The 25,442-nt window shown below is 44.5% G+C and overlaps 1 protein-coding gene across 2 annotated transcripts in view; it reads left to right on the top strand.

The window, feature by feature from the left end:
* Nucleotides 1–25,442, top strand: part of LOC141911841 (rho GTPase-activating protein 21-like) — a 41,377-nt gene that overhangs the window by 5,880 nt on the left and 10,055 nt on the right. For both annotated transcript variants that reach the window (XM_074802908.1, XM_074802909.1), the window contains exons 3-12: nucleotides 7,693–7,905; nucleotides 12,956–13,218; nucleotides 14,635–16,499; nucleotides 18,324–18,422; nucleotides 19,370–19,456; nucleotides 22,476–22,662; nucleotides 23,227–23,284; nucleotides 23,482–23,562; nucleotides 24,968–25,096; nucleotides 25,180–25,269. In XM_074802908.1, coding sequence (XP_074659009.1) covers nucleotides 7,693–7,905; nucleotides 12,956–13,218; nucleotides 14,635–16,499; nucleotides 18,324–18,422; nucleotides 19,370–19,456; nucleotides 22,476–22,662; nucleotides 23,227–23,284; nucleotides 23,482–23,562; nucleotides 24,968–25,096; nucleotides 25,180–25,269 — 3,072 coding nt within the window. The remainder of the gene's footprint in view (nucleotides 1–7,692; nucleotides 7,906–12,955; nucleotides 13,219–14,634; nucleotides 16,500–18,323; nucleotides 18,423–19,369; nucleotides 19,457–22,475; nucleotides 22,663–23,226; nucleotides 23,285–23,481; nucleotides 23,563–24,967; nucleotides 25,097–25,179; nucleotides 25,270–25,442) is intronic.

A 25,442-nucleotide genomic window follows, 5' to 3' on the forward strand; every position in this document is an offset into this window, starting at 1 on the left:
AATTCCAGTATATGGAAAGAAAATATCAGCTTCGCTTTTTCGTAAAGAACTGAAAATGAGTTTTGGCTAGCAGCTATTATTGCATTTAAATCGATATATTTCATTTTCCGAAAATGTCAAAGGTCGAAACTGTAAACTCCGCGGCAGAGTCCTTCGTAGTCTTATCTTGATAAATATTCGCTTTCCTCAACGATAAGAGTTTGTATATGATGGTTTAAGTATTGGAGGTGGTGAGATAAGAGCGAAGCTTTGGGATGAAGTTAACCGGTAAATAATGCAGCCTCCAGCACGCTGCTGCTGCTGCTGTTACCGAGGGAAGCTGCAATACATATGAAGTTGAAGATAATGCAGATAAATATACATACTCCCTCTCTCCCTCTCTCTTTCTCTTACCCCTTTCACATTCTTCATCACGCGGGTATTCTACTGTGTTTCGCTTTTATTGCTTCTCGCGACCTTAGCCGGAATCATGCGAAATTCCGAGGCGTCGGGCCCGGTATCCAGCTGGCCCCGCGCCGGCCCGTGGCGTTCGTAGCTGGTAATTATGAATAATAATCGCGCGCGATGCTTTGAAGGCGAATTGTTTAGTTTAAATGCGAAGGCTCTCGCTGAGGTGTGTTTTTAGAATATTTTTGAAATGATGCCATCGCCGCGGGATAGATACGTATTTCGAATTCAAACTGTCGGGGATAAACTGGTTTTTGGAAGCTTTGCATCGTTTCGGACACCGGTGAATTTGAACTTAGTCCAGTAATAGGTGACAGAAATCGCGCGACCCGTTTTTGTTTTGAGTGCTTGGATTGTGTTTCTGCTGCTAATCGTCAGTTGTCGATATGTGAAAGGATTTTTTTAAGTGTGAACTTAAACGTGGATTATGAAGTATTTGAGTAAATTTCGAATAACTCTTCAACTGAGGAACAATCGACGTAGATCAGAATTAGCATCGGATCGTGGACTGCAGCCGGTTAGACCACAGGTAGGTAGACCGGGGCCGGTTAGACTGCGGGTACGTAGACTGGGGCCGGTTAGACCGCAGGTACGTAGACCGGGGCCGGTTAGACCGCGGGTACGTAGACCGGGGCCGGTTAGACCACGGGTACGTAGACCGAGGCCGGTTAGACCGCAGGTACGTAGACCGTGTCCGGTTAGACCTCAGGTTACGTAGACCGGGGCCTGTTAGACCGCGGGTACGTAGACCTAGGCCTGTTAGACCGTAGGTACGTAGACCGGGGCCGGTTAGACCGCGGGTTCGTAGACCGGGGCCGGTTAGACCGCGGGTACGTAGACCTAGGCCTGTTAGACCGTAGGTATGTAGACCGGGGCCGGTTAGACCGCGGGTTCGTAGACCGGGGCCGGTTAGACCGCGGGTACGTAGACCGGGGCCGGTTAGACCGCGGGTACGTATACCGGGGCCGGTTAGATCGCGGGTACGTAGACCGGGGCCGGTTAGACCGCGGGTACGTAGACCGAGGCCGGTTAGACCGCAGGTACGTAGACCGTGTCCGGTTAGACCTCAGGTACTATTGGAACTGATAACCCTGGTTCAAACGCTATGCCATGGCGGAGGGGGAGTCACAATTGAGGGGGAGGGGGAGTCACAATTGAGTATTTCACACATTATTAATAGTTGAACCCTTCAGATTCATAGTCTGTTAACAAGTACATGTTTCTATTGCGATATAAATTTGTAATTGGTTTGTACACTCTCAACTATAGACAGGGTCACCATTGATTTATCTATTGTATGTTTAAACAAATTGTCAAGTGTTCATTAAACGTTCAAACTATTTTCATTCATTCAATCTCTACAGTCATGTGTGACAGTGTCAAACGAGTTTATGGTTCGTCATTAATCTCGGATATAATTCAAAACGAAGTGTCAAAATGAGACAATTAAATCATCTAAAATCTGAGATTATCCATTTGACAACATAGGTGAAATGAGTAGGAGAAATTGGTCTGATTAAGGTTGAGGGTTTAGGCCTATGTCACCTCTTTGAGGATAGCATTCTCAGAGATGTAAGACTTCCATTTTTTGACGGAATTCCGGTTTTTTTTTTTGGTTCATTTTCCTGGTAAAAAAATGCTGTGAAATTGCATCTGAGAAAACTTGAAATTTGAAAAATTTCTCAATTTTTTTGGACATCAACTATTTTCCTTTTTTTGCCTTTGCCCACTTACATCTCTGAATTCTGGCCTCTATAGTAAGCCTCCGGAGCAGTAGACATCCCCCTCAGTCTAACTCTGTACCTCCTGCTCTGGACCCCCTCACAGATGTGAGTTCGACCTCCGTACCTCCTACTTTGGATCCTCTGACTGTCGTACGATTCGAAGTGATGGTAAGAAATATTTGATCGTAAATTTGTGATGAAAATGACTGCCCATCTGAGGTTGAGATGTGAGGCCACTGAGGTGCGAGGAGGGTGACGTGCGAGGCCACTGAGGTGTTAGGAGGCGTTGTTGTATTGAAGTTCGTACTGATTCAGCCCCGTGTTCACCCGACCTGATAAACCACACTCGAAATAATTATTGTTTATCAGAACGGTTTTTTCCGGTTTTGAAATGAGATGATTATATGAACAGTAGTCTTGCTGCAGTGATGAACACAATAGATTCTATTAAACTGTGGCCGAATTTTTTCGCGTTTTTTATACATTTTCTCAAAATCGGCAGACGGACTCCTGGACGTGGTGACCTTGAGAAACTGATGATGAGCAGACGACTGTTGTGTAGCCACTACAGGATTATGTATACCGGCATTGAAGTGAAAGGAGACACGTGAATATTATAGGTCTGGAGTGAGATCCACATTTTGTCGGATGATTGAACAAACTCCAGATGGAGTCTGTGCGGTGTACGCTGTGCGTTATAGAGACGAGTCAACTTATATTTACTCCAGACAAGTATAGGGAGACACGTGAATATAGGTCTGGAGTGAGATCCACTGTTTGTCGGATGATTGAACAAACTCCAGATTGAGTGTGTTGCGTTATAGAGACGAGTCAACTTATATTTTACTCCAGACGGTTTTTTTTCTATAAGAGAATTATCGAAAATGAGCTAACGTTAACCGGAATGTAATTTCAAACTTTCAAACTGAAGCCGAGGTCCGTCAGGGCGGAGTTTGGAGGAGTTGTTGCTACTGTAGAAGCTGCTGTTGTTTTTTATACGCGCGTACACCGATCTACTCCGATCTACTCCGATGGCGATGTATATACACCACGTGTGCGCGCGTGTGTGCGTTAACAATAGCTGATATTATTATCAATAATTATTGGCAGATTTTATTTTATGACTAGGACGCACTAAGGACGGACTGTTGTCGTAGAGGAGGAGTAGAGTTGATATAAACAGCCGTTACCCAGCCACTCACTCACTCATTCAGTGTATGTCGTGTATGTGTACGTACGTTACGTACTTGTTGCACGTGTGGATTTATATTTACTCTCACGTCGGATTCTGTTTTACGGATTATTTTTCGATCGCGCAGCGGTGGATTTTTCGGGTGTTTCATTCTGCCTTCGACGACGTTCTCAGAAGACGATTCCGTAGGATCGGATAAATTAGTAGGCTCATGATGTCATAGGGGGATTTACAGCGTCAAACGTCTTTTCCGAAAGCGTCTACGAATAAGTCATTGGGGGGGGGGGGGTTATGGAGGCAGTGTCTATGGATAAGTTTGATGATTTCATGGGGGGGGGGGGGTTTGTCGAGGAACGCATCTTTTCTATAGAAGGGTCTATATATCATCATAGTCACTATAGTAGACAACGTGATGATGTCATAGGGTGTTTCATGCAGGCAGACATCTTCTCTAGAAAGCTCTATATAGCATTATGTCTATAGTAGACAACTTGATGATGTCATAGGGTGTTTGATGCAGGCAGGCATCTTCTCTAGAAAGCTCTATATAGCATTATGTCTTTAGTAGACAACTTGATGATGTCATAGGGTGTTTGGTGCAGGCAGACATCTTCTCTAGACTGGTCTATATAGCATTATGTCTAAGACAACTTGATGATGACATAGGGTGTTTCGTGCAGGCAGACATCTTCTCTATACTGGTCTATACGATCGCTATAGTAGATAATTGGATGATGTCATAGGGTGTTTCATGCAGGCAGACATCTTCTCTATACTGGTCTATACGATCGCTATAGTAGATAATTGGATGATGTCATAGGGTGTTTCATGCAGGCAGACATCTCTATACTGGTCCATACGATCACTATAGTAGATAATTGGATGATGTCATAGGGTGTTTCATGCAGGCAGACATCTCTATACTGGTCCATACGATCACTATAGTAGATAATTGGATGATGTCATAGGGTGTTTCATGCAGGCAGACATCTCTATACTGGTCCATACGATCACTATAGTAGATAATTGGATGATGTCATAGGGTGTTTCATGCAGGCAGACATCTCTATACTGGTCCATACGATCACTATAGTAGATAATTGGATGATGTCATAGGGTGTTTCATGCAGGCAGACATCTCTATACTGGTCCATACGATCACTATAGTAGATAATTGGATGATGTCATAGGGTGTTTCATGCAGGCAGACATCTCTATACTGGTCCATACGATCACTATAGTAGATAATTGGATGATGTCATAGGGTGTTTCATGCAGGCAGACATCTCTATACTGGTCTATACGATCGCTATAGTAGATAATTGGATGATGTCATAGGGTGTTTCATGCAGGCAGACATCTCTATACTGGTCCATACGATCACTATAGTAGATAATTGGATGATGTCATAGGGTGTTTCATGCAGGCAGACATCTCTATACTGGTCCATACGATCACTATAGTAGATAATTGGATGATGTCATAGGGTGTTTCATGCAGGCAGACATCTCTATACTGGTCCATACGATCACTATAGTAGATAATTGGATGATGTCATAGGGTGTTTCATGCAGGCAGACATCTCTATACTGGTCCATACGATCACTATAGTAGATAATTGGATGATGTCATAGGGTGTTTCATGCAGGCAGACATCTCTATACTGGTCCATACGATCACTATAGTAGATAATTGGATGATGTCATAGGGTGATTTAGATGGCACAGATTCCGATGGATGTATTTGTTTAGTATTATCATTGTATAGGTTGATTTATGTCACGTGTAGTTTGAACTTTGCCCCGCACTATATCAGTCTCTCGACCCGGCATTAACTTTCATCTCGAAAATAAAAACCTGCTGCTCATTTTTAAACCCGTATTCGTATTCGGGAAACTATTTTCCGCGTCGGCGTTTAGTATCAGACAACAGACACAATGTTTAGGGTTCTGTATCTTTGTTAGGTCGAGTGCTTGTAGGAAATATTTCCTTGTACAGCCTGTAACCTACATAACCGGCCGTAGTTGTCGGGTTCGAAAGATTGTCGCCCGGACCGACCTCCTGCGATCGAGGCCATTTTGTGGATGGTTATATTTATTCATCTCCGGGCATTATGTACCCATAATCCTCTAGGGGAATCCAGCTATGGTTTTTTCGGAACGAGAATTTATGGTATTTCCTGTATGCGGCTGGCACACGCAGCTGGACAGTTAACAATACTCCGGCTATTCACAGCTCCGCATATATCCGATACTTGGAGCTGTCTGTGTCCCGGTCGGAGTCGTTCCGTGTCGAGAGAGAGGAAGGATTACTCCCACTCCGACTGAAGTTTATCCAATACAGGAATGTGCTAGTAGTGGGTGTGTTATGTACTGACTCACATGCCGCAGTATGTGTTAGTGGATGTGTAAACAGATGGTCAGTCAGTCACACGTGTTCAGGCACGCGCTGTGGACCGTGTTATCAAGTAATTATGTTGAAATCTATTGATTCCGATGATCCGATCTGCTTGATGACTGTGTCTCTGTGTCACCAGGTTTCTCTACATTTCGATTTTTTATCTCAGAATCGACTCAATGCTTCGAAGGGAGGAGATTCTCAGATTCTAATCTGATTCTACCCCGAGATGGACTCTCAGTGATGATGAATAGACCGTGCTGCCATCTAGTGGTGTATTATTGTATGGATCGGTAGGATTGTCAGTGACCATTTGTGTGACAAGGGCAACTGGTGAAGAGTGCAGTCTATTTGAAGGTGCTTCCCTCTATAGGACAACTGTGAGGGTCCTATGTCTGTGCTGCCCTCTATAGGACTGCTGTAAGGGTTTTGTCCGTGACTGTACCACAGGTGTCTTGACAGTGGTGCCCTCTGTAGTACTGCTGGGACGGTGCTGCCCTCTGTAGTACTGCTGTGACGGTGCTGCCCTCTGTAGTACTGCTGTGATGGTGCTGCCCTCTGTAGTACTGCTGTGATGGTGCTGCCCTCTGTAGGACTGCTGTGATGGTGCTGCCCTATGTAGTACTGCTGTGATGGTGCTGCCATCTATAGGACTGCTTAGACAGTGCTGCCCTCTATAGGACTGCTGTGATGGTGCTGCCCTCTGTAGTACTGCTGTGATGGTGCTGCCCTCTACAGGACTGCTGTGATGGTGCTGCCCTCTATAGGACTACTGTGATGGTGCTGCCCTCTGTAGTACTGCTGTAAGGGTTTTGTCCGTGACTGTAACACAGGTGTCTTGACAGTGGTGCCCTCTATAAAGGTTAATCATATCTCGTTCAGTCTGGCGAGTTGAAGTACTTGTATATACACACACTACGAGCACAGATAGATACAATCAGTTACTGTGTAAAAAATCTCCCCCTATCATCCCTCCCCCGGCAATATTTCACTAGATATATACTCTGTGCATATACGCATAACGCTTAAATCATTTCTGTATAGTTTCAAGAAGCGAAATATGAACGCTTTTAAGCGACGTCAACGTTGCGCCCGGAGAGAAAGAATTTTCAGCATTCTTCGTACGTTCGGTTTCTCGAACGTGTTTCGAATGCTGTCGATTCTTTAGCGATGTTTTTTGTTCCGTTCTAATCGTAAAAAAAAAAAACTCGATTTTTTGGTAGTTATGAAAATTTCTGACTGATTTCGACGGATGATGTAAAGATGGATGAAATACGTTACTGTGTCGACCCGAAAACCAAACGGAAATTACCGGACTACTGTCACCGTTGAGGAGGAAAGGAGTGAGGAAAGAGGAGGAAAGGAAGTTAAATCCGATGACTCGAGAGAATGGATGAATTCTCCGATCTTCTGTTTATTTACACGGATTATCTCACCGGATTAACCATCGGATTATCCGCCGCATTAATATGTGGCGTAATCCTGATCGTATGGATTTACGGTCGCCGTGGCGATGATGACAGTTACCCGCTATCCGGTCGTCGACGGCAACCGTACATATTTTCGACTGTTTACCGTAAATCGCGACGCTGTTTTTTAGCATTGTTTCATTTTACGAAGGTACAAAAAATATACCGAAACAAACTTACTTTAAAATCTCATTTCGATGATGTCATAGGGGGATTTTATGGAGGTAGCCATTTTACTCTTTAAGGGTCTATATATCGAATATGATGATGTCATAGGGGATGATGATGTCATATGGAGGCAGCCATCTTTTCTAAAAGTTACCTATCAAATCACTTTGCAATTTGATGATGTCATAGGTAGAAGTTACCTATCAAATCACTTTGCAATTTGATGATGTCATAGGGAGATTTATGGAGGCAGACATTATTTGTTTCTAATGAATGTTTTTTTCTATTTTTATCAGCGTAGTTCCAACGAGACCATACCGGTACAACATGGCGGTGGTAGTACTAGTAGTGATGATAGCTGGCACCAGGTGGCGTGCGATACGTCTGCCGCTGCGGGTACCGATAGCGATTGTTGGCGCGGACCGAGACAAGTCGTCGTTTATCGTACACAACAAGGATTCGGATTTACTCTACGTCATTTCATAGTCTACCCACCGGACAGCACGCAGGTAAGAGTTTGGGGAGTCGGGAGAAAGGGGTTCGGGAGAGAGAGACTGATCGGGGCTCAGGAGAGAGAGACTGGTCGGGGCTCAGGAAAGAGAGACTGGTAGGGCTCGTGAGAGAGTGGCTGATGGGCCTCGTAGGGCTCAGGAGAAAGAGGCTGATGGGCCTCGGGAGAGAGAGGCTGATGGGCCCGTAGGGCTCAGGAGAGAGTGGTTGATGGGCCTTGGGAGAGAGAGACTGGTAGGGCTCGGGAGAGAGAGACTGGTAGAGCTCGAGAGAGAGACTGGTAGAGCTCGAGAGAGAGAGATTGGGCCTCGGGAGAGAGAATGGTAGGGCTCAGGAGAGAGAGGCTGATGGGCCTCGGGAGAGAATGGCTGTTGGGCCTCGGGAGAGAATGGCTGATTGGGCTCAGGAGAAACGATTGTGTTTGAGATGTCCATAAAAGGAGAATTGTGGTTAACATGTATTCACGGGGGATCAGTGTACGTATATATGACCACAGAATTCAGTGGTTTCACATTGCGACCACAGAATTCATCGGAATTGTTTATTTCTGTTTTACACGCCCACCACAATGAGAAAGAGAGAGAGATCGCCGAGGCTCTGTGAATCTATCTCATCGCATAGTTATGTAATTCTGAAATATCTCATTTGAAACCGGGCCACGTCTGTCCGTCCGTCTGGCGGGGATCCCGGGATTAAACAGGATTAAAAACTGATGGCTTCAAAACGTAGAACGGTTTGTATAGATATCAATAATAATCGTAATGATTATCTATTTTATGTTAATCTCTATAGAATGATGTATAAATCCAACCATTGAGTAGAGGTTTCACGATGTCATAGGGGGAAGTTATATCGAGGCGGCCATTATTAAGTAACCTACCTCATAAAGACCTGTCGTTAAACATATTCCATCTTTCTCAAACTCTGAGAAAGAATTTTTTTCAAAGCGAAATAGTTAATTTTTCATGATGTCATAGGGTGATGTTGTCTAGGCGGCCATTTTTTTTATAAAGCAACTCTCAGCTCGTGACGGGATGTTCAAGAATTCAGTTTTTAAAGTTTTCGACACGTTGAGCGGGAATAGTTTTAATAAGAAGGGTTCATCGGTGCAACACACGCGACTAGGAAGTAAAAATAGGTACTAACTAGCTAAGAGCGCACGTGAGGAGGCCTCGTAATAGCAGACCGCGTACTCTGAGCGAGAGAGAGAGAGCGGAGAGAGAGGGAGAGAGAGAGGGAGAGAAAACAAAACAGCAGTACTGAAATACATCAACACTATGTACGCATGCATGGACAGACGGACGGTATATCTCTTACTCACTGTGATTATTACCACAGAACTCGATCAGGAATAACTTGTAGATAACTAAATCCCGTACACACTCGCTGCTCTACGAGACTGGACTGAATATTCAGTGATTCCAGTCGAGGGGACACTGTTTAAATGTTTCGGATTAGTTTCACCGAGTTGCGTCGGACGGAGGATTTATAGTGTTTTGTCGCTGCTACTGCTGCTGCTGCTGCGCTGTGAATCGATTTAAAACTCTGATAATTCGCTGATTGTTTTTATGATCGGATTTTAAAATGTCGAATCGTTGGAATAGTAACAAAAGATGGTCGTCGTCTGCGTCACGTCTGTGTTCTATAGAGGTAGATATTATCTGATACAACACTCAGAGGGGAAGGGCTCAGAGGGGTAGGGGAGAGGGGGCGTGGAAAGAGAGATGCTGAAATAAGGGTGGAGAGAGAGAAGAGATGAGAGAAGGGACTGAGAGAGAGAGGGAAAGAGAAGAGTGGAGTGAGTGACTGAGTGAGAGAGGGAAAGAAGAGAAGATCGCTGAGGGAGAGAAGAGGTACTGAGACAGAGAGAGAAGAGGGACTGAGAGAGAGAGAGGAAGGGGATGAGAGGAGAGAGGAGAGGGAAGAGAGAGAAGAGGTACTGAGACAGAGAGAGAAGAGGGACTGAGAGAGAGGAAGGGGCAGAGAGAAGAGAAGAGAGGGAAGAGAGAGAAGAGGTACTGAGACAGAAAGGAGAGAGAGGAGAGGGAAGAGAGAGGGAAGCGATGCGAGAAAGAGAGTTATGATTCATATAATAAGCTCAGTTAATAACTATTATAGGGCAGTTTTTCTGTATAAATTAGCAGCACTTATTATTTACTGTTCTACTGTTAATATACACCTAGCTAACAGAGACATCAGACAGAGCGAGAGAGACGCAGAGAGAGAGAGAGAGAGAGAGAGAGAGAGGGAGAGAGAGAGAGAGGGAGAGAGGGAGAGAGGGAGAGAGGGAGAGAGGGAGAGAGGGAGGGAGGGAGGGAGGGAGGGAGGGAGGGAGGGAGGGAGGGAGGGAGGGAGGGAGGGAGGGAGGGAGGGAGGGAGGGAGGGAGGGAGGGAGGGAGGGAGGGAGGGAGAGAGGGAGAGAGGGAGAGAGGGAGAGAGGGAGAGAGGGAGAGAGGGAGAGAGGGAGAGAGGGAGAGAGGGAGAGAGGGAGAGAGGGAGAGAGGGAGAGAGGGAGAGAGGGAGAGAGGGAGAGAGGGAGAGAGGGAGAGAGGGAGAGAGGGAGAGAGGGAGAGAGGGAGAGAGGGAGAGAGGGAGAGAGGGAGAGAGGGAGAGAGAGAGAGAGAGAGAGAGAGAGAGAGAGAGAGAGAGAGTTATTTGATATTTTGTAATGACTATGTTTAGACTTGTATATCGGATTAGATCTTGATAAAGAATGTATTTCGATATATTGAGTTTAATGAGGTCAGCGGCAAATCAATTATGATCACAGTAAATTCCTCCTGAAACTGTAACTGAGACTTTATCCTGTCTATATTTCTCAAACTCTATTCTTCAACTATTGTTGGTCACACATTTTTGACAATGTTTTGAGGTGCAGTCGGTTTTATCTGGTTGAGTGTAAGAGAAGAGTCTGTGCTGTATCTGGTGAGGAATGAGGTGCTGGTGAGGGGTAGTGCTGCTGGAAGGGCTAATGAGGGGTTGGCGAGGAGGTGGTCTGTGTTTAAAGGGCAAGTGAGGGATTAGGGACTGGTGCAGGGTGAAGGGCTATGTGTGAGGGGTGAGGGGCTATGTGTGAGGGGTGAGGGGGGCCTATGTGTGAGGGGTGAGGGGCTATGTGTGAGCGGTGAGAAGGGCTATGTGTGAGGGGTGAGAGGGGCTATGTGTGAGGGGTGAGAGGGGCTATGTGTGAGGGGTGAGAGGGGCTATGTGTGAGGGGCGAGAGGGGCTATGTGTGAGGGGTGAGGGGGCTATGTGTGAGGGGTGAGGGGCTGTGTGTACTGATTAATAATGATTGAGAGAGATTTCTATGAATCAGTTGTTCATACATCATTGACTTCAATCAGTGTTCATTCTTAGAAGTCGTTAACTAACTACACCGGCGTTCTCTCCTCTCCACCCTCTCTCTCTCTCTCTCACCCCTCTCTCCCCCTCTCTCTCCTCTCTCCCCTCTTTCTGGCTGTATGCCTGTATTTCAGATTGATCTGACGTCCCAATAAAGGTCATCATTGCGATGATCTCTGATTCGGCAGTAAATTTGTCCGTTATGAAAACAGGAGATTGTAGTTGCATTTCAACAACAAATTCAGCATTTGGAACCAGTTAGATCGTAACGAGATTAGATTGATCGGTTGTATTGATCGGTTCCAGTCTTAATAGAAACCTTCTCTTAAACCCTTGTTCTATTTTACAGTTCAGGTGGCGCCGCTGAGCTTGGAAATCAGAATAATCTAGAAACAAATCGGGGGAAAAAATTCACGAAATTTGTAATTTGGCAGAAAGTGGCGCCACCTCGTTGTTTCTCCTTAAATCATTTCGGCAGATTATCACTCATCTATTTCGGAACCGATGATTCGTTTGTGTCTGAAGGTCTGTCTGCGTTCCTGAAGTCTATATTAACAAATCCTACGTGATTGCGGCCAGGTTTTGACGCGGCGCCAAACTTCTTACCCCTCCAGCTCGTATCCCCTTCGGTCAGACCTTCATTTTCTTCTAGTTGTTGTTATTGTAATGTCAAGATTTTCATCGTAGATACCGCCGACAATGTAACCACCGTTTGAGTTCCACGTATTCATAATAAATATGTGTAATTCGCATTTATTTATAGCGGAAACTTACGGAGAATTTCAGTCGATTTTAAACCGTTTCTAAGTGGCTGGCTGTTCGCTAAATACCGGTTATAGGCTTTTTGCCGACGATTCGCGGAAGACCGGGTTTTAGTTGAAACCGACGCGCGGGAACGGTCCGCCTCCGTCGGACCCCCTCAGGCGCGTGCTGCGGAAGGGTTGTTTTTTTTTTGTTATTACCGAAAAAAAAAACGAAAAATTTCCGCTTCTGGAATTTCGAGACGGGAAAATCGAGATGAAAAACTGTTTGTTTTTGCCAGTAGAATTCATCGCGGGGAAAAATTGGAAATTCTCTCGAGTTTGCGCGAACTGGATACCTCTTCTCTGAAATGAGTAATTCTCCCGGGGAGGGGGGGGGGGGTATGTTATAAATATCCTAGCTCTGAGTGTTTTATTAGAAATGCCCAATTTTTCCTTAAGAAGCATTCATTCATTCATAAGTATGTAACGCAAGATAGTGCACTAATCTTCAAACCTCTACAAGTGAATGTAAATGAACCAAAAGCATCAATGAAATTGTTGTAAATGTGATGATATACAGCGATCCTCAAGTTTTATATTGGTCGAACATAAGGGAAAAGATGTTATGCATCAGGGGCCGGTTCCATAGTCAAGACTCTTAAATGTAAAGACTGGTCTTAAGTTTTTAGATTGGCTATAGAACTAAGTTGGTCTTAGCACGTTCTTAAGTCTAAGCCCTGACTATGGAACCGGCCCGAGGGCTGGGTTTCATAGATGTGGAAGGAAAATAGTTCCTGGGAACATTTTGAAATTTGTCAGTTATAGACATGGTTTCTCGTTGTTACTACGTTGGTTGTCACCCGGATTGAGGATTTACCCCTTTGAGTAACGTTGATCCTCTATAAAACCGGGCCCTGGTTTACGTAAAGCGAGTCTTGAAGTTGAAATTGTTTTTTTTTTTCAGGAGAGCGAAAACACTGATGAATCTGAACCGGAATCGCTGAGATGTAAACGCACTAAACTAAGTATCCAGGAGCCGGCCGCCGGTATCCGAGAGGAGCCGTTGAGTATCCAGGAACCGATGGATACGGTGTTCGTGAAACAGATAAAACCCGACGGTCCGGCCAGTCAGGCCGGTTTAATTACCGGAGATCGTATCGTCTCGATCAACGGCGAATCGGTATCCGGCAAACCTTACGCTCAGATTATAGCTATGATACAGTCCAGGTGAGTGTCGGCGTTTGTGGGGACACTGGGGGTCACCTGGGGGAGCAATACAGTCCAGGTGAGTGTCAGTGTTTGTAGGGACACTGGGGGTCACCTGGGGGAGCAATACAGTCCAGGTGAGTGTCAGTGTTTGTGGGGACACTGGGGCTCACCTGGGGAGCACACCACGCTCAGATTATAGCTATGATACAGTCCAGGTGAGTGTCGGCGTTTGTGGGGACACTGGGGGTCACCTGGGGAGCACGGGGGATCTAGGTGATGGGGATCATATGGAGGAGAGAGGGAGTGGCAAAGGTGAGGCGTTAAGGGGGATATACAGTCTGCAAGTTGGAGAAAACCAAATATTCTCTAGCGACAAATCTTGCCTCATTTTGTTGGTAGTTTAACTGGGGGAGTGGGGATATCGATGACGGGGGGATGAATTTGTTAAAAGGGAGAAATGGGAGTGGCATAAGTCAGGCTGAGAGTCAGGCTGAGGTTAAGTTGGAGAAAACCAAATATTCCATAGGTCTATACTGGCACCAAATGTTTTCTTAATGAATCCTGCATTCCAATATTTCTGAGTGAATTAGAAGGTAAACCGGTAACTGAGTTGTTTATCAATGAGTGTTTATGGGTCTTTCCCTGCAGTAAACCAGTAAACATACCACTACACTGAGTCCCGTGTCGTGTCCTATATCTGATTGATAAGTATTATCGTGTTTAATTGTCGGGTCGGGTCGGGGTCGTACGAGTGTATTCCGGTCTAGTTCTACAGCGGTTCAGTATATAGAGCTCGACTGGAAGAAATATAGAGGACTCGGTCTCTTACGCTCATATTGGGCAGCGTTGGGATTGCGGTAAATATTGTAACAAGTTATTTTAAGAATCAGGGAACTCGGTAGTGTTGAACTGAGTTGACAATCAGGGAACTCGGTAGCGTTAGAACTGAGTTTAGAATCAGGGAACTTGGTAGTGTTAGAACTGAGTTGACAATCAGGGAACTCGGTAGTGTTAGAACTGAGTTGACAATCAGGGAACTCGGTAGTGTTAGAACTGAGTTGACAATCAGGGAACTCGGTAGCGTTAGAACTGAGTTGACAATCAAGGAACTCGGTAGCGTTAGAACTGAGTTGACAATCAAGGAACTCGGTAGCGTTAGAACTGAGTTGACAATCAAGGAACTCGGTAGCGTAAAAACTGAGTTGACAATCAAGGAACTCGGTAGCGTTAGAACTGAGTTGACAATCAGGGAACTCGGTAGCGTTAGAACTGAGTTGATAATCAGGGAACTCGGTAGCATTGAACTGAGTTGACAATCAGGGAACTCGGTAGTATTGGAACTGAGTTTAGAATCAGGGAACTCGGTAAAACTCCCGAGTTGAAGCCCCGGAGAATTCTGCTGTTTTATTATTGCTATTTTCTGATTATTTTCAGCGATTCATCTCTACGTTTGCTCGTCGTACCGAAAGGTGAAGATGTCCTACAAATGGCGTATCATTCCTCCGCGTACCACCAGGGCGGCGCTAGCGTATCGCAACGTCGTGGATCGAACAATGTAGTTTACGCGTACCCCGCCGGCACGTCGACAGCGCCACCTAGCTCGCATGCCACCGCGTACCCTTCGCGTTATAAAACCGAAATCCGTTTTGCGTCGATCGATAAAGATTTCGACGGCGGCGAGGACGACGACGGTGGCGCCGCCGAGCGGCAGTTTTACACGACGAACGACGATTCAGTGTTACGCGTTCTGGACTGGGAAATGCCGGTTGTTTGCACGTCGAAGGCTCAGTACTCACCGGTGTCGACCGCACAAAGTCCGTGGGATTATACGTCATCTCCGACACGTTCCGTCGGTCGACAGACGGACTACACTAGTCGGCAGACGGACTACCCAAGTCGGCAGACGGACTACGCTAGTCAACAGACGGACTACGACACGCAATCCGAACTACGCACGAAAATGTTAATCGAAACTACTTCGCCAACGTCCGCCGCTAATTGCGTCGCCGCGGAGACGACCATATCATCGTTACAACTTCAGCAGCAGGAGACGGAAAACGCTTCTCATCGCCGCCACCAGGTGGTCGCGAATCACCAGCGCAGTTACTCGGAAGACGAACGTCAGAACATCGCAGATTATAAAGAAAGTTTGCGTAAATCGCAGGAGGATTTATTCGGAGCTTGTAGCAAGTTCGCGCGCGCCGCCGGGACTAGTGGCGCCGCCAAGAGTAAAACGAAAACGCCCACCAACGAAAACCATCACCCGGGTTATCATACAGCGCCGCCTGGTGGTAATCGCGGTATCAACGTGGTAACCGCGAGTCGAACGATGACGACCACGTCGTACGTGACGACGACCAGTTCGACAGGCGGGTCGATAACCGTGTCGACTCATTCGGGCGTGCGGTTCCTGCCGGCGTACGCGAGTCCGTCATCTCTAAACCAAGAACCGGACATCGTCATCCGGCGGCGGAAGAGCTTCGACAACATCCTCGACGATCCGTCGCGCGGCCACCACAAACGAGAGAACATACACGCCGCCTATCAGCAACGATTCAAACTAAAAATACGCGACACGCCGTCGTCGCGCGAGCAGTCGCCGGTGCGTATAGGCGGCGCTACTAGTGGGTTGTCGGTGACGCTGACCGGCGGGCGTAAGGGAATCCGTTCGCCGGAACAGATCATAATCGAGAAAAACACGACGAATTTAGTGGCGAAACGAACACAACAATTCGAACAGCAGTCGAGCGTCGACCGGGATACGAGTCCGTCGCCGCCGTCGTCGACGACGAGCCAACAACCAGTCCGCTACCGCGCGGAGGTCCGCAAAATATCGGCGCCGGCGATGTACGGCAGCACGGACACGGTAACGTCCGGCGAGCAGACGACCGTCGCGCAACGTACGGCGCAGTTCGAGAGTTCGCCGAACGGCGGCGCCACCGTAGCTCAGCCGCAGCGTAAAATATCGACCGTTCACATCCACCGCAACATCGACAAAATGCGTCAACATTTCGAATGCGGTTCGAGTTCGTCGTTCGACAGCGCGTCGTTCAACGACTCGCGGGAGTCGGCGACTCCGCCGCCCGCGTCGCCGCTGTACTCGTCGCAGTCGTCGTTCAGCGAGTACCCGCCCGTCGAGTACCCGCTCGCCGAGCCGGCGATCAAAGAGTACGCGCCCGTCGAGAGTAACATGAAAGAGTACACGTACGGCGGTAGTTTAGATTCGTACCGGACCCGAGATCAATTCGACGCTCAGTCTCCTCCTCATCGTGTGAAATATCTCACCTCGCGAGAACGATGTAAGTATTCAATCGCCTCTCAACTACCTCCCTGTAACCTCTCTACTACCTCACACCTCTCAATAACCTCCCTTAGGCCTACACCTCTCGACTACCTCCCTTAGGCCTATACCTCTCGACTTCCTCCCTGTAACCTCTCTACTACCTCACACCTCTCAATAACCTCCCTTAGGCCTACACCTCTCGATAACCTCCCTCAGGCCTACACCTCTCAACTACCTCCCTGTAACCTCTCTACTACCTCACACCTCTCAATAACCTCCCTTAGGCCTACACCTCTCAACTACCTCCCTGTAACCTCTCTACTACCTCACACCTCTCGATAACCTCCCTCAGGCCTACACCTCTCGACTACCTCCCTGTAACCTCTCTACTACCTCACACCTCTCGATAACCTCCCTTAGGCCTATACCTCTCGACTACCTCCCTGTAACCTCACTACTACCTCACACCTCTCAATAACCTCCCATAGGCCTACACCTCTCAACTACCTCCCTGTAACCTCTTTACTACCTCACACCTCTCAATAACCTCCCTTAGGCCTATACCTCTGCTACCTCCCTGTAACCTCTCTACTACCTCACACCTCTCAATAACCTCCCTTAGGCCTATACCTCTGCTACCTCACTGAAACAGCAGATTTCATTCTGCTGCTTAGTGTAGCAGCCGTTTTGACGATTTTCGTCGGAAATCAAGTTAAAGTCAAGGCATTTTCTTGTCTTCTTAGAATTTTGTAAACGAGCAAAAAATCAGGGAAATATCGTGGAAATTAGTTGAGATTTGTTGAGACTTGATCGCGCGTAAAATCAAACAGTTTCTGTCTACGTCTAACATCATGTGACTGTGTTAATTGATTAGATTCTAAAAAGATCGAATCAGGGAAAACAACGAGTATGTCGGTCGGGGAACAGCGAGTCAAATATAATTGGCCACTCTTTTTCGAGTAACAGCCTGCTGAAATGAGAGCCTTTCTCATTTTAAACGGGCAGAAACATCTCCGTTGAACAGCAGTAGGCCCTTATTTGATATCTCTCTCCTAGCCCCTCTCTTCCCCTCTCCCTTCTCTCCTTTTTTATCTCATATCCTCTATCTGTCCAAGAATGGCTCCGATTTTGAATTTTTGACCTCCCTAGCTTGTATCTGTTTTTAATCCATTTAATAATTTCGACCTCATAAGTTCTCATTTTACAGTATGATATTTCTATGCGTACGAACACTTGTGCGATTGTTGATATTATTACAAGTTATTCGCAGCCCGCGAGCTCCGCTCCGCGCGCGAGAGATGAGAGCTCGAGATCAGATGAATCGAATTCGTGCTCATCTGCGCGGTATCTGTAACTGACATGTGGACGAACAGATAGGGGAATAGCAAATACCAGCTGAAGCTGTGGGGGAGGGGAATGGTGGTTAGACAGGGTGGCCACTGACCTGGTTAACTCTCACGCATTCTGAACAATCTCGAAAAAATCAAGCTTGGAAAAATGTCGGGGAATTTGACAAATTTTTGCAAAAATTCAGGGAATGAATAAATGGGGATAAGTGGCCACCCAGTTAAAGGGTAAGGGGTTTAGAGGGTGGGGGTGTTGTAGAGAAGTCTGGGGGTTATAGGGGGGGTTAGAGGTGAAGGGTTTATAGGGAGAAGAGAAGGGTAGCCTATATTGTATGGGGTTAAGAGAGGAGGGGAGGGGGAAGGGTTTTGCGGGAGGGGGAAGGGTTTTGAGGGGGGAGGTTAGAGAGGTCTATTATCGCATGTATTGCATGTTTTTCTACGTTGTGCATGTGACGATATTTTAACCCGTGACCTTGACACAGTTTTTCTTGCAGACGACGCCGCCGCGACTCCGGAGTCATCGTTGAGTCCCGAACGTCGCCGTGGCAGCGGCGGCAGCGATTATTACACGACGCCGGCGACGACCTCTATCGGTGAGTTTTCGAATTAACGCGGGATTCTATACGGGAATCGGGTGAACGAGGTCGGCGGTCAGAGGCTGGACGCTTGAAATTACTTCCGGGATGACAAAATTTGGGTCGAAGATAGATTACTTCTTGTACGGCGTATTCAAACCAGTGCCGCCATCTAGTGAACTGATTTTAGGCTACCAGCTTCTTGACGCGAAGCATCCTCCTTCGGCTGGGATTCGAATCTGATGCTGGGTGGTGATCGGGAAGACCTGCAAAACTTGGGGAATCGGAAAAAAATCTAGAATGAATCCAGGAGTTTCGGGGAATTTGACAAATTTTACCAAAAACTTTGAAAACTCTCGGAATTGCTATTGACCAAGTGTTTCTTAATCAGTGCATGATTCAATGAAAAAAAATGAATTGTAATATTATGGGGGAAAACTCTGGCAATTCGGCAGAAAGTGGCGGCACCCTGTGATGGGATATGGGATAGCCACGCCATGTAACCCTGCCATCACGTGTTTGAATCCCTGCTGAAGGACTCATGGGAATGAGACGTGAGGTGAAGGTTTGTTTCGTTAGAAATGCGGTTGCGGATTGAAAAAAATTGTGTTTCGTTCGGCGCCCTCTATTACTGATAGTAGAAACTCATCGAGCTGCGAGACTAATGGTGGAAATATTTCGAAACATTTTAAGTCAAAAAACTTGAGAAAATATTAGGTGTATTTATATAAATTAATTAATTCATTAATATTCCAAACATTATTCTGTGTCGAATTCACAGCTCAATGAGTTGCCGTTTTTTCCGCGCTTGCAAATTGCGTTACCACCATCACCATTGTTGACGGGTTGTCGCTTAGTTACGGGCACTGATTTTTACCGCGTTGCTTAGTTACCGGCGTACGAGTTTTGTTCCGTTTTGTTTTTTTTTCAAAAATTTACCGGCTAGCACTCTATCGTTTCTATAGTTACCACGACCGCGAGTTCGTCGGTCAGTCCGATGCCGTGTTACGATCATTCCGGATCGCCCGTCGTTTTACGGCCGAAAGTCCCAGGTAAAACTAAAAGACAACTGACAGGTATTTAACAAACCTTACGCTTTCCGCATGAGATCAATCTATTTATATGTATCATCACTGTTTATATATATATGACGGGTATGTCAAACTATCCAGATATAAAATACTGCCTTCTTGATTCACCCTATGATATCATCAGACTGTCTACTGTTTGCCTCCATCATTCACCCTATGACATCATCACATTGTCTGGTGTCTGCCTCCATCATTTACCCTATGACATCAGATTGTCTAGTGTCTGCCTCCCAAATCCCCCTATGATATCATCAGGATGGTCTAGTATCTGGCTCTAGTATCTGGCTCCATAAATCCCCCTATGACATAATCAGGATGGTCTAGTATCTGGCTCCATAAATCCCCCTATGATATCTGACATCATCAGATTGCATAGTGTCTGCCTACATCATTCACCCTATCACATCATCACATTGGTCTAGTATCTGCCTCCATAAATCCCCCTATGACATCATCAGGATGGTCTAGTATCTGGCTCCATAAATCTCCCTATGACATCATCAGATTGCCTATTGCCCGCCTCCATCATTCACCCTATCACATCATCACATTGGTCTAGTATCTGCCTTCATAAATCCCCCTATGACATCATCAGGATGGTCTAGTATCTGGCTCCATAAATCACCATCGAATGAATTGCGCTTTCTGTTTTGATTCATGACTTTTTATAATGATTTCTTCCTCAATAGATCCTCAGGGAACAGTTTGAATACTCTGTATTTTGTGATTATAGTCCATTACAAGTTTGTTTACAAATCAAATCTTCAATTTCTGGTAGCTCCACTGTCCTTACTAGGTCAACCTTGACCACCTGTGACATCATAACCCCAGCCAGCCAATCAAACCCTAACCCTAGGTCACCTGACCAGCTGTGACATCATAGCCCTAACTAGCCAATCAAACCAGAACTCTAGGTCACCTGACCAGTTATGACATCATAACTCTAGCCAGCCAACCCTAGGTGCGACATATAATCACAGCCCAGCTGACCCACCTGTGACAAGTTCACTCACTCATAGCTTTGAGAAGGTGAAGGTCAACTTAAATGAATAATTTCAATGAACCTCGAACTATAACAAATAAAAGCGAAATTTATTGTGATTTTATATCTGGAAAGTTTTTACCATTTACTTGTTTACAGTCCATTTTGTACAATACTCTATGAACCGGTTATGAGAAGTATCTAAAATGTTCGTAAACTTTCTCGTGAAATCTCATGATTTAACGCTAGAATTAACGCTACAATCATATAAATCAATTCAGAAATGAACCCAGTTCCACATCTAACTCTCAAAGAGTTCATCTAGTTTTAAAGAATAGCCAATTTTGACCGCGTCGAATTGGGTTTAGAATTTATTTATTCGCTGTTGTTTGGTGTGAAACTGTGAATTCTAATTAAGAATCAATTAAAAAACCTCCGAATTAGATCCTGCTGTGGTTCTAATTGATCAATCAATATTATTATTTATTTGACAAGATTATTCATATCGTGGATCCAGTTGCACAGTTGTGAGTTAGAGTTTGCTCATGAGTTCATTTTCAATGAGTTAATTCCTAGTCAAATCTTAACTCACAACTGGGCAACTGGGTCCTGAATGTTGTAATAATTATTATGACAAGAATTTCTATTCATTATATTTTATAGTATGTATTGATAAAACTTTACATCTTTTTCTATAAATATAATACAACTTTCTCTGTGTATTAGTACAATGTAACATCTTGTGTATTAATACAATATAACCTATTCCGTGTATTAATACATTGTAAACACTTATGTATTAATACAATATAACCTTCTGTGTATTAATACATTGTAAACACTTATGTATTGATACAATATAACCTTCTGTGTATTAATACATTGTAGACACTTATGTATTAATACAATATAATCTTCTGTGTATTAATACAGTGTAATCTCTTTTAATGACTGAAACGGTTCTAAACTTGTCTATTCTAACTCCTGATTGAAACTAATTGCACAAATTTTACTTGATTCAACATTTCTTGAATTGAATTTTAACCTATGCGAGTTTTGGACCTACTAGCAATAGTGGGTCTAAACTTAGACCTGATCAGATTTGAAATTAATTTGTATTTATCTCGGAAGTTTTTAATTGTATGTGTATGATAATTGTATGATATGTTGATAACTTCAATTATTCGTGAAAATTTATTCCAAAGATTACTCCGCGCTTTTCTCTGGCTCTTCCATAGCCCGCAAGGGCCGGCGTGTTGATAGAAAAAATGCCGGCCCAAAATTTAGAAAATGAAATAATTTTGATTTTCTTAAATGGTTTTACGACAAAATAATTGAATAACCTTTTTAGAGAATACTTAAAAGAACTGTTTGCTTCATCACCATCATTGCTGCTGCTGCTGCTGCTGCTGCTGCTGCTGCTGCTGCTGCTGCTGCTGCTGCTGCTGCTGCTGCTGCTGCTGCTGCTGCTGCTGTTGCTGCTGCTGCTGCTGCTGCTGCTGCTGCTGTTGCTGTAGCTGCTGCTGATGCTGATGCCAATTCAAATAATGTTTCCACGTAACAAATAACTATTAATGATTTTAACGGTATTCGCTGCTTTAACCCTTTGATTTCGATGCACTTTCTTTGTTACACCCCTTGAGAGCTACTCTACATCACTACAGCTCGGACTCAGGGTGGCGCCACTGACCTGGAAAACTCCTGAAAAAAATGTAGAAAAAAAAATCAGGCAATTTGGCAAATTTTACCAAAAAGCTGGAAACTCGAGAAATTCAGATAACGTTATTCATGCCAATGGGGGATGAAAGGTTGTGACCACCATTCGGGAAGAGTCTATGATGTAAAGAGTATTAGGGGTGTACAGCTCGTAGACAGTGTAGTCTGTGTGTTCTACTCTCACCACGTTCTAACCTCTAAACGTATTTTTCTTTTTCTCTTTTTTTCCCGATTTTTTTCCAAAAAAACTGTTGTCAACATCAACAGCAGTCATTATTACAGATGATGACAACGGCGACGTGAAACTGTTCCGACGCACGTCGTATCTGATGGCGACGCAACGCGACCGAACGCGACTCGATTTGCCGATCAATTCGACGACCGAAGCAGACGGACTGGCGCCACCGCCGCCCTCGCCTTCGCCGAGTCAAAACTCGACGCTATCGCTAAACTCCAACAATAACGAACAGTAAGTTTTCGTCGCGTGGTTTCGAAACATGGTTAGGGGTTAACTAGATTGAACATGAATTGAGTTAGCCCCCGGGTTAAAGTAAATACCAGTCTATAAAACTGGCCCCCGAAATTTAGTCCTCTCCATTTGGTTTTCTGTATTGCGTATGGACATGATCCCACGAGCCGTATTCCCATATCCAAAATTTCCATAACCCAAAATCCTGAATTGGTCCTTTTTGAAATCACCAATCTGAGACAAGTAGTCGTCCTGATATCAATCATTTCAGGGGATCCAGTTTTCAAATCTTCTTTCTAATATTCTTGCTATACATGTAATATATACATTGTCAGAAGTCTAATTGGATGGAAACTTAAATGTCGGTTACGATAGGAATAATCCTTATTCCTGAAGATGACTATTAGGATATAGTCGAAACGTTGAAATAAACGACTATCTCGAAGTTTCATTTTCGGACTTTTTATTATCATTGTGGGATTCTCTCCTCATCCTTAAATGTCGGTATCGGATTCCATTGTGGGCCGAGTTGAATGAACTCGATTTGTGTTTGTTTACTTTTAGAACGACCCCGACGAAAGTTGTCAGCATGAAAAAATTGAAAGCATTTTTCGGAGAAAAGGTACCGAAACGATATATCGAAATCCGCGCGAATATGTTCATCGATTTCGATGCTTTAGAAATTATTATCAGTGCATGTCGATTGAGAATGCTGTTATTGCTGATTAAAAATAAGTTTTTAGTTTTGTTGAGCCCTCCGACTAAACCCCCCTCCCTATTAACCCCTGATAGTCTCTAACAAACGTTTTCCATTTTCAGTCTAACAATAATTCCTCCTCAGCGTCATCTATGTCATCAATTTCATCCTCGACGTTTTATGGATCATCAATACAGCAACGGGTAAAAATATATTTGTCTTTATTCTCATGTTAACCCCCCTGGTGGTGAAGGGCGACACTACTCTGATGAATATCATGGATCCAGTTTTCATCAGCTATCAGTTCAACACTTCAGTTATTGAGCAAAATTTACTGTTGACGTTTTAACAGTTTATTCCGACAGTTTTGACTAAGCTTCATCATCAGAAAAATGAAAATCAAAAATCTAAAACCTGACAGAAGGGAAGATACACGATATGTGTGTAAGATAAACATCGAGAGAGATCCCATTATAATTCTGCCAAAGATGTGAAATTCTTTAGTATCAAAATGTTTGCTCAAACATATCAACCTTTCGCTCAAGAACTTTACATCTTTGGCTGAAATTATCGTCGGCTTTTCTTGCGAGAATATTATGTGATATACAATATCAACCATGAATTGGCTGGAGTCAAAATGAAACCCTGAGGCTGGTATCAACTGGCTTCGTAACCCTAACCGCGAACTAAAGAGAATTCCTAATACGGTCGGTATCTAACTGTCTGGCCATCCTGTGGTGTACCAGTCTTGTTTTGATGGCCCTAAAGGATTTTACTTGATAACTCCAGACATCAAAGCCGCGCGCAAACTATTGTGTTTAATTTCCCATTCTTTCATGCAAACAATACACTTCCATATCACACACTAATAATCCCTACAACACCTGTTTCAGATACTACTAATCACTTTTAATTAACCACTAATTGCGAGTGTACAGTTTGCCATATACAGACTAATTAGTGTTTAATTGTCATTAATTACGATGGTAATTATGCGAGGTCTATGGTTCTCCAGTGTCAGTCCGGGTCAGTTCGAGTTAAATATCTATATTTGATTGAGAATCTGAAGGCGACAGGAGCTCCCTCGCGCGCTCTCTCTCAATCTCTCAACCTCATTCTCTGTGTTATTCAATCGGATATGATTTGATGCCTCGAAATGCAGATCGTTACCTTAACTTACATCGTACGTATTTATTTAAGTCTTTTCCGAAAGATTTGATTGTTTCGTCTAAGAGTTGATGAAATATTCAGGATCCGCTTCCACAGTTCGGAGTTAGAATTAGACTCTGAGTTAAAAATCAGTTAATTTTCGATGTTTTAACTCAAATCTAATTTAAGTCAAATCTTAACTCACGACTGTAGACCTGGGTTCCTGGTTGTAACGATAACATAGGAAATCAAAAAGAAAAACGCGTCGAAAAAGTTTACCTTTAATTTCCTTTTTCGGATTCGTTTTTCTGAGTCTGGAATTTTTCGAAATTATTATGATATTAATTTCTAACAATTTCTTCAATTAGCTGTTCATCATTTGAAGCGTATAAGATCTTTCTAGCGCTTAAAGATATATTCAAATTTAACTAACTCGATTGTTGTTATTATTATTTTCAGTCTCCGCGGATACTGGAAGCAGCGACGACGCTTAGTTTGGATAAGAAGCAGACGGACATCGGTTCGCCGATTCTCGAGGTCACGCGGGAAGGTCATCTGAACGTTAAGATTGCCGTGACGGACGGACGGGTAAGTTTCTCATCAGCAGACGGAAAAATTTAATCTTGGAAACCGCGGAAACCGTATCCTGAATATTTTGTTTGTTTTGTTAGAGAGCCAGCGACCGATCATGGAAACAAGTCTGGTGCGTGATGATGGGCCATTTGATGTATTTCTTTAAAGAGAAGAAGGAAGGACCTGTGGTAAGTGACTGTTTATCTCACGACCGCAATGCAGGCGGCAGATGAAGAATGACGTTAATAGTAACTACAGTCGTTGAAAGAATGAACCCCATGATAAAACCGTCAGATACCATTGCAACAGTTTTCATTGTCATTAAATGTCAACCTTGGTTTACTCCAAACAACTTTTGAGC

This window comes from Tubulanus polymorphus, chromosome 10 (assembly GCF_964204645.1).
Source record: "Tubulanus polymorphus chromosome 10, tnTubPoly1.2, whole genome shotgun sequence".
NCBI classification, from domain to species: Eukaryota; Metazoa; Nemertea; class Palaeonemertea; order Tubulaniformes; family Tubulanidae; genus Tubulanus; species Tubulanus polymorphus.